Consider the following 10,070-nt stretch of genomic DNA (forward strand, 5'->3'; position numbering starts at 1 on the left):
AGATTTATAGGTTTTTTTTGGGAATTAACATCTCTGAAGATGAGGATTTATTCTGAAAGTTTTTGACCGGGTCTGATGCTAACTTGATTGTAGTGTTGGAAGATGGAAGCAGGTTTTAGATTGTTAATACGTTGGTTTTTTTTTATCTCAACTATAACTTCTGATTAAACGACATTGAGTTTGGATTTGCAGACGTTGGGACTCGGAGCACAGAGTACTACAATTATATGGATAGTGAATATATTGACCGCATACACATTTTTACTGATGGATCAAAGGATCCCCAAACAGAAGCAAGAGGGGCTGCAGTTGTGCCGAAACTCAAGATGGAATTTAATAAAACAACTTCAGATTGTTTAAGTATATTTGCAGTAAAACTGTATGCAAGACTGATGGTATTGGAATGGAGAGAGCAAATTAATTTAAGAAAAATAGTTATAGGCATTGATTCTGTGTCAGCATTGACAAGTTTCAAGACAGGGACAGTCAAAGTCACCAGGAGTTGCTTTATGAAATGTTGGTTACAAACACAAGACTTATAAGACAAGTGCAAAATATCAGCTTCATGTGGGTCCCACAACACTTAAGGATACCGGGAAATGAGAGGGCAGACAACATTGCAAAGGAAGCAGAAAAAAATGGACAAAAACAGAGGGGAAAGCCATAATTTGAAGAAAAGTTAACCCACTGTGGCAACAACTTTGGAATAATGAAACTTAGGGCAGACATTTAGGCCTACAATCTATACAAAGCAGTGTTGGTATATGAAGAAATAGGGGGACAAGTAGGAGAGAACAGATCATTATAAGCAGACTGAGGATAGAGCACAGCAACTTCAACAGTACACTTAAGTTCATAGGAAAACATCCAACAGGGTTATGTAGAAAATCCAAGATGGTGCCGCGGATGGTAGCCTTGGTACTTTGTGCTTGTACATAGAGATCAAAGTTAAACCGGAGTCATATTCCTCGTATGTGTACATACCTGGCCAATAAAGCTGATTCTGATTAAATAACATAAAGAAAGTGGAACATATCATGGTAACACAAATACGCCAGAGAGAGGAAATTATGAGAAGATTACAGACAATCGGGCAAGTAGAGAATATTATCAAAATTAAGTTTTAGAAAGTAGAAACAGTACACAAGGAAGAAAGTGAATGTTGGCCTTCTTAAGGCAAACAGATTTAAAATAATGAGGATAAATGAGGAAAAGTAAAATCTGAAGGTGGCAGTCATGCAACTTTATGGATGCCGGCGGCTGTAAATCACCGAAGAGGAAGAAGAAGTTTTTAGCCGGAAGTCGCCGTTTTGTCGCTGCCGGCCAGAACACGGAAGTAAATGGTTGTAGCTGTGAACATAGACCGCTTGATTGGGTGTAGTTAATAGTTTAAACATGTCTAAAGTGGAAATGTTGAGAGTCGTGGTGAATCGGCATTTAGCTTCTACCGCCGAAGAAATATTAGGACTCTTTGTAAGGGCCATATCTGAGTATGAAGAGGAACTTTATCTCTCAAAGCAAGAGAACGAGCGACAACGCAAACTGCTAGACGCTGTTTTGAAGCCGGAAGTTCGGTTACACGGAACAGGTTGGTCGTCGAAGTCGTAGTAGAAGCTTTAAGTTTTAATGTACAATGTTATATCAGTGTCAACTCAGACAGCCTAATGCGAGATTGAGCTCAGATCTGTAAACGGACAAATTACAGTTTTGATTGGCAGGTTATTTACTGTTTAATAGTCTGTAGTTACACCGTGTGCATAATCATCACACAAGTCCATGTTCCTGCCTATTTATACAGCCTATTGTTCCCGCTCAGAAAATAAGTTCAGGAACATTTTTACAGTGATGGCTGCGTTTAATGCTTCACATAATGTACAGCTGTTTGCAGGAAGAGTCTTCAACACAACTGGCCATGCAACTCAGGCTTCATGTACATTTTTTGATAATGACAGATGAACCAATGTATGATGCCAACTTCTTTTGGTCTTAATTTCCTGTAATGTGACAGTATATGGTGCTGGGATAAATCTCTTCTATTCAAAACTACTTGTTGTACGTATATGCAAAGCGTCCACTCTACTCCAGTGTTTTAAAACCCACTAATGGAGACTTTAGGAGACACTGCTGATCACATTTTGGTTTTAAAAATTGTAGGTTCATGTTTGATTTTGCTCATCTGAAACGTAAGTTACAAATGAATGAAATTATACAATTAAAAATGGTAGAACTGAGACTTAAATAAAATAAAAATAGACACAGATTATTTTCAGTCAGGACGAATCCTCCTCTGGTCCATCAAATCCATACCATTGTACCCCTTTCTTTCTGTCCATTTTATCCATTCCAACAAAAATAAATTAAACAATCAAGGCAGCGGTAGTCCAACAACTCTCGTGTTCTGTGAGGTAAAATAACTTTGGAGTTTGGTGGCTTTGAAGAGAGCAATTTACCAGCTGTCCCTGGATATAAAATAACCCCTTTCCATAAGATGAGATCCCATATGAGTCTGTCAGTGGCAAAACCAAACATTTTAATTTGACACACTTTGATCAGGCACATTTGCCAGCAGGGATTATGTTACAGCAATTACAGCTCTTTTCACAGCCGCGGACTGAAGCAATCTACTGAAACAATTCTATACATTTAAACCCATTACATGTATTACCAAAAATGAAAATGTATAGGGCCCAGGTTTAAATATTTAGAATTTTACCATTTAAGGCAAGGTTAGTGAAACCATTTAGTTATGTTTAATAGTAAATATAAAATAGGGTGAATTCTAGTTTAACCAGTACGAGATAAAAGCAGCGTAATGGAAATTATGCGATGAATACTTGGTGTGTTCAAGCTATGTTGAATATATAATAACTTATCTATAAATGTCAGTGTGTTAAGTAGAAGGTTCATATTTAAAGGTTGACTATCTTCATGGGCATCGGGTCAGAATGCAAAAATCCAGTCAGAAAACTTCATTTGTCTGAACATGGTTTTAAGCCTTTTCACACCAAGCACAGATTTTCAGTAATGCATAAGTACAGATTGCATCAATTACAAAAACAGCCTCTTTTAAATTTTAAAGAATGTCATAAATATACTTTATGAATATTAGTGACTGTTTCATACCTGTTTCTGCAACACCCGAAAGCTCAGCCGTGCTGTCCTCATGTACTTTTTTTTCATCGTGACAATTGAATAAAGCATGATTAATGTATGAATTACATCAGTGTATCCACGATCTACATTCTACAATACACTATGGGCCACACGGAAAGGCTCTTGTGCGGAATTACGGAAGCCTTTGGAAAAATGTTCACCTCACAGCCAGTCTCAGGGTCGACTGGTTCGCAGAAGTTGGTGTACTGTCTCTGGGCGGAATCATTTTTTAATTTATTACAAAAATGGAACACCGCAATGCGTATACTTCACACCGGACCCGGTGTGCATAGTTGTCATGCGGGGAAATTTGCATGCAGATTTTTTGCATTTCCGTACCGCACTGATGTGAAATAACTTTTATTTTCCAAATCAAGGAATTGCATTAAAATAAAGGGGGACAAAACACACATGGGAAGTATCACATCTGAAAGATAATAAACATATTATTAGAACTTAAAGCAATACTTAAAATTACAATCACTTTTCCATCTTAAAGAAATATTGATGACTGATCAGTTATTTTTAAATAGACATTGTTTTTTTACTTTTCAAAATCAAAGTTACAAAGTGTTTCAAAGGCAGCAAAGCAAAACAGACAGGTCATAAAATCATAATCAAAGGCAAATATCTGAAATAATTTTAAAAAATATAAAATGAATTTATAAGAACTCTAAAAGACAAAAATATTTTAAAAGAATTCAGACAAAAAGAAATTCAAGTAATATTCAGAACAACTTGCTGTTTAAAGTATGTATCAAGAAGGGATTTAGAAGAGATCACTGACTCAGCTGACCTGATTTCCTCCTTTTTTCTGCAGATATTCAGCAGGACCCAGAGCCCCCACAGATCAAAGAGGAGGCTGAGCAGCTCTGGAGCAGTCAGGAGGGAGAGCAGCTCCAAGAACCTGTCCATGTGAAGAGTGAAGACGATGAAGAGAAGGCTCAGATCTCACCGCTTCAGCAAAGTCAAAGTGCAGCCGGCAGCTCCGCCAAAGAGATGGGAAAAGAATGTAATACTGAGGGCTGTGGAGTATCAGTTCCTCTTATTCATCCTGCTGATGAAGATGAGACTCTAGAGTCATCCAAACAAGCTGAGCAGAGTCCAAATGTAATCACACATAAGAGAAGTGACTCAAGAAAACCCTTCAGCTGTTCAGCTTGTAAGAAACAATTTCGTAGTAAAGCAGATGCTGTGCGGCATATTATGATTCACACGGGGGAGAAACCCTTCAGCTGCTCGGTTTGTGGTAAAGGATTCACTCGGCAGTCAAATCGAATCTCCCACATGAGAACCCACACAGGAGAGAAACCCTTCAGCTGCTCGGTTTGTGGTAAAGGATTCACTCGGCAGTCAAGTCGAATCTCCCACATGAGAACCCACACAGGAGAGAAACCCTTCAGCTGCTCGGTTTGTGGTAAAGGATTCACTCGGCAGTCAAGTCGAATCTCCCACATGAGAACCCACACAGGAGAGAAACCCTTCAGCTGCTTAGTCTGTAATAAACGCTTCATCCTCAGTGGAAGTCTTGCCCAACACATGAGAGTTCACACAGGAGAGAAGCCGTTCAGTTGCACAATGTGTAATGCAAGTTTTACTCTGAAGCCCACGTTGCTGAAACACATGAGGATCCACACGGGAGAGAAACCCTTCAGCTGCTCAGTGTGTGAAAAAAGATTTACACAAAAAGTCAATTTGACCCAACACATTATGCTCCACACAGGTCAGAAGCCATTCAGCTGTCCTGTTTGTGGGAGGAAATTCACCAGAAAGTCACGGGTGAAAACACACAAGTGTGTTAGAGAGAGCAGCAGCAGTAAATGAAACACACCCGGGATTTCTTTCTTCGTTTAAGAGAGACTATGTGCTTGAGACAGGAGCAAAATTAATGTTATTGAAATATGTTTTAAAGGAATTTCTGTTGTTCAAAAAGTCAATTTCAATTATAATAAAAGTTTGCACAAACGTCCTCTTGGACTCAAGAATCATGTGATTAGATTTTGGTGGTCAAAGGTCAAGGTCACTGTGACCTCACAAAACACATTTGTGGCCATAACACAATAATTCATTCACAAATTTCTAATAGGTTTAAAATGACGAAGTGATGACATTTTATACCCAAAAGATGAAAGGTCAACTTCACTGTGTCGGCATAATGCTTCATATTGTCACTCCAATCCAATTCTTATTGACTTAGACCCAAAGGTGCTTGAGTATGAATCCACCCTTTTCACTTCCTCTCACTGGATGACAACCAGGACAGGGGGCTCATGTTCCTCTGGTAATCCACAACAAGCTCTTTGATCTTGCTAGTATTGAACTTAAGGTGATGATAATTGCATCATGTGTCAAAGCTCTTTATCAGTACTTACTCCTTCTCTAGAAAAATAGTCTCTAAGTGAGGGCAGCATATTTCTCACTGGAAACTATTCACTGGAATCATACATGTTACTATAGTATTAACTTCCATTTCGCCAGAACATACACTTAATACCTTCTGTTTAATAACTCCAATGTCTAGAGTCTACACAGACAGAAATGTTACTTCAACTTGACTAGTTGGTGGAGGCATACAACCGCAAGGCGGTAAATTCTAGTTGACTTAGATTTGCCCTACTTTCCTCCAGCCCGCCCTGCTCTCCTCTGCTCCCGCATTCCAAACTCCTCCACTGCGACTAGGTTTGCAGAAGCCCACAGAAATGTTCCCATTATTACCAGTGTTGAGGCTGCACCATCTCATGTGAGCACAGAGGAACTTCAATATTACTGTCTTGGCCGTCCTTGATTCTGTTGCACTTCGAAATACTAAAAAATGTAAGCCCCTGGCCTCACCATGGCTAAATAACAGCAATATCAGAGAAATAAGGAGAGAATGCTGAAAATCAGAGCGGAGGTGGAAGCAGGAAAAATTGCAGATATTTCAAATTCTAAAGGATCTTTTGCATAAATACCAGCTGGCTGTGAAAAACTTAAGGGCTCAATACTATTCCAATTTTACAACAAAAACTGTCACAATCCCAGGGTATTTCAGCGTGTTACATTGCTGTTCTAAATAACCTTCATCCGGTTGGTAGTTCGGTTCCGGTTCATAGTTTTTGTCTTCCAGGGCAACATCTAATGTGTGAAAGCACTGCCTATAATTTGTTTTTACACTTGCCATATCTTTTCTTTGCTTCACAGATCGACATAGATGTCATCCTGCTTCTGGACGATTCAGCTTTGGCTTAATACATTCCTTCATATGGAGACAGAATTGCACTTTTCAATTTTTGCTGAAATCAAAAGCCTGTGTCAAAACGAAAATTGGGCCTTCTTGAAAAGCTCTGGGAGAAAATGAAGCTAAGAAAGGAGTCGAATTAACGACATCCCGAAAGAGGGGAAGAATTTTTTTTCCAAATGGTGTGTCAAGTGAAGGCAATGCATCAGACTTCACATTTGATGTATGGGATTTCAAACAAATCTCTTTTTCTGATGATGTCTCAATTGGCACAATACTGTATATGAAACTGTGAAACTACCCAAGCTGCGTTTCTACATTGCCACTCAACCAAAACCACAGTCAGTTGATGATTCTAGTTCTGAGAGACAGGATGAAGTCATCGAAGTTTCAGACAGCCAATCCCTGTGTCAGGAGTCCAGCTACTCAGATCCAGACCAAGACCAGGACCAGGTCACTCAGCATCACCCAGTCATCACAGATCGAAATCTTTTTTTTTTTTACCAGAGATATTGCAGGAGGATGAGGTTGTTCTTCAAGAGTATGTTACACTATGAAATTTCTCTGACCCTGAAATTACATTTGGCCCACAGGCAGAAGCTGAGTTTGAAGAAAATGACTTGTGACTGATTTATCAGCCTGAAACACCTGACCATACACCTCAAACACTAATGATAACTATACACCATGCAAATTACTTCAATGACATGATCGAAGCCTTTTCTGACCCAGAGACTCTGACCAGACCCCTGGCAGTAAGGCGATTACTCCCAGATAATTCTGAGGAAGCTGGTAGCGGGTCAGGGGTTCTTAGAGATGTCTTCAGTGCCTTTTAGCAAGAATTCTATGATCGTTGCGCACTTCTTCAAATGTTCTTTGAATAGGATGATTGTGTGAAACCCCACAAATCTGAGTTTACAAATCTAGCAAAGCAAAAAGAATAAATCGACAGTTCTGCTGGTGCAGTTTTTTGTTGAAAATGGAAAAAGCCATGCCCATTATTTGCTATTAAAAATGTGCACCAAATTAAATTTGTGTATTTTGTATTTAACTATTCATTAAGTTAGGGGCAGGATTTACTAAAGTGTTATGCACATGCAAGCCAATATCTCAACATGCAGTTAAGATACTTTTTACAGCATTTCTTATGAACATATTTGCTTTAACAGGTTAAAGCTTAAATGTATCGAGCGTCTGCAGATTTGTCGACCCTCAGATATTCAGCAGTAGGCGTATTTCAGTTCTCAGTAAGGTGTACAGTTCAGCAGCAGAAAATGCATCTCTAAGAGCATCCGATCACATGGGAATTGGCTTTTGGGGGTGCACTCATCCTTACAAAGGGCCAATTCCTCCATGTCAACTCTCTTGAGATTGTCCTGGGCGCCATACATCTCTGGAAGTGTGTACATCAAAATAGGCCGACCTCCGATTACGGCATGGCCCGGCATTGCTCTTATCTTGTGTGAATTACAGGTTCTCATGACTTCGTCAAGTTCATCCTGCATAAAACGAAATCAGACATGAAACATAGGCCTACATATACACATTGTCACTCTTTGTCTTTATCATTCATCATTGATCAATTAATTATTTTTTGGCTGACCTACACATGGGTCTGTTTGTGACTGAGTGACGGTACTTGTTGGAAAGGTTGTTAACTGGGGTCTAAGTGCCCCTTTGTGGCGCTATTATGTAACTACACTTGAAGGCACGTGGAGCCATGCTGTGCAGTCAGTGAGAAAGCGGGTGCAGAGAGCGAGCGCAGCAGGAGACATATCTGCAGAACACACTACCGCGGACTATACTGTAGCCAAGTAGAATGAGTTGTGTGCGTCAGGACTCATCACAATTCATTTTCACCGTGTGTTTTGGTGTGTTTTAAAATAGGCGAGCTTCCTTCAGCAGTGTCAAGACTCTCATCTGTTTTCATGCATTTAAAATAAAAATGAACACGTCCCGCAGCCGTCACGCACACCGTGCATGAACACAAGTGAGGACTGCAATTTAACTGACATGTTTGAAACGGAATGCTGGCACCATTTTTGATTTGCTTGTTGTCACCAAACATTAAACTGTATCTTCAAAGGAAATTCTTCATGCCTGGAATGATAAAAAATATTTTCCCCAGGCAATAATTTGCCCTATAACATGCGTTGTATAAACATGAATGATTTTTACTTTCCTTTAAGGACCTTTGGAGCAAACGTGATTGGGTCACACAGTAACGTAGGAGTGCCGTCACAAATAGGGGTTTATTTGACCACTGACTCTAAAGACTGTGACAACATGCAGCAAATGTGGTTACGTCTGGAGCAGGTAGCTTTATAAAAATATAGTTAAATATAAAGGGTGCGTGATCCCTGCATGGCTGTCACTAATACACTTGACAGTCATACCAGACTGATGTGTTCCATTTACCTTTTACTACAAAAACGTGACTTTTCTTAAAATTTAAATGTGTCTTTAACTTAACAAATCGTCTTGGTGTCATGTCTCGTCCTGCGCACTACTAGTGTTTGTATTGTGTGTTCTATTTTGAAAGTACTCACCTCTCCTCTCGTTTCAGATCTTGTCCTAATCCTTGTTTCCCACCTCTGTGATTACGTGACTCTTCCCTTATTGTTTCCACCTGTCTTGTAAGTCCTGCCCTCCTGTCTGTGCTTTCCCATCCTAGTTGCCAGTTCGTCTTTGTACCTTCGTGACAAACATTCCTGCATTATTCCCTCGTGTTTACCTGATCCTCGTGCACCTATCCTGTTTTTGCCTTTGCCTGTTTTGTCTGCCTGGTCTGACTGCCCCCCATGTGAGTATATTTTTGTCGTTGGACATAATCTCGTCCATGTAAATATCTATACATTTGAACAGTATTTAGTTGTACAGTTTCCGGTATAACATTATGATCAGTTTGAAAATCAAGTAAAAGCAATTTGGAAATCTGCAGGATCTCTAGGCGTGGTCTCAGCTGGTCCTGTAGTTTAAACACAAGGAAGAAATATTTCAAGTGTATTCAGAATGGATGATGACAAACATTCAAAATTATCTCTGTTTGCAGTTACAATTACGCATGTGGTGTCCCGTATTTTAACTAGAAGGTAATATTATGTTAACTCACATTTTTCATAATTTTATGCAAGCTGTTGCACTATATCATTACCCAATGCAACATAATGCACGTAAGTACGTTTTTTTATTTTTACTTTGCCCAAAAGGGTCATTCCATAGACTGTATAAAAAAGCCTGCCTCCTCCATATTAACAGATGGGACATGAGTCAAACTGTGAAATCAAATTACATGTTAAATACATTTTACTCAAACATGATTTCTGTCCTTATAGTTAGTTCTTATCATGCTAATTAATCTCCAAGTGTTTATGTTACAGAGATGTTGAGAAGTTTAGTTTGTTTTAGTTATTATGGGGCGGCTGTGGCACAGTGGTAGAGTCGGTCGTCCTTTAATCGGAAGATCGGAGGTTCGATCCCCAGCTCCCCACATGTCGAAGTGCCCTTGGGCAAGACACTGAACCCCAAATGCCAACGGTATGAATGTGATTTCTGATTGACAGTTGGATACTTTACATAGCAGCCTCTGCCATCAGTGTATAAATGTGTTTGTGAATGGGTGAATGTGATATGTAGTGTAAAAGCAGCTTTGAGTGGTCGCAAAGACTAGAAGAGCGCTATATAAGTACAGTCCATTTAT

General features: G+C 39.5%; 1 protein-coding gene across 1 annotated transcript; it reads left to right on the forward strand.

Annotated features, from left to right (window-relative positions):
- Positions 1–1,369: 1,369 nt before the first annotated feature.
- LOC138612718 (gastrula zinc finger protein XlCGF57.1-like) lies at positions 1,370–5,027 on the forward strand. The gene is made up of 2 exons (XM_069686121.1): positions 1,370–1,588; positions 3,974–5,027. The coding sequence occupies exons 1-2, from the start codon at positions 1,396–1,398 to the stop codon at positions 4,975–4,977; spliced, it is 1,197 nt and encodes a 398-aa protein (XP_069542222.1). The 5' UTR covers positions 1,370–1,395; the 3' UTR covers positions 4,978–5,027.
- Positions 5,028–10,070: the final 5,043 nt, after the last annotated feature.

This window comes from Semicossyphus pulcher, unplaced genomic scaffold (assembly GCF_022749685.1).
Source record: "Semicossyphus pulcher isolate SPU_LCO1_2020_fin unplaced genomic scaffold, fSemPul1.0.p SCAF_8, whole genome shotgun sequence".
Classification (NCBI taxonomy): Eukaryota; Metazoa; Chordata; class Actinopteri; order Labriformes; family Labridae; genus Semicossyphus; species Semicossyphus pulcher.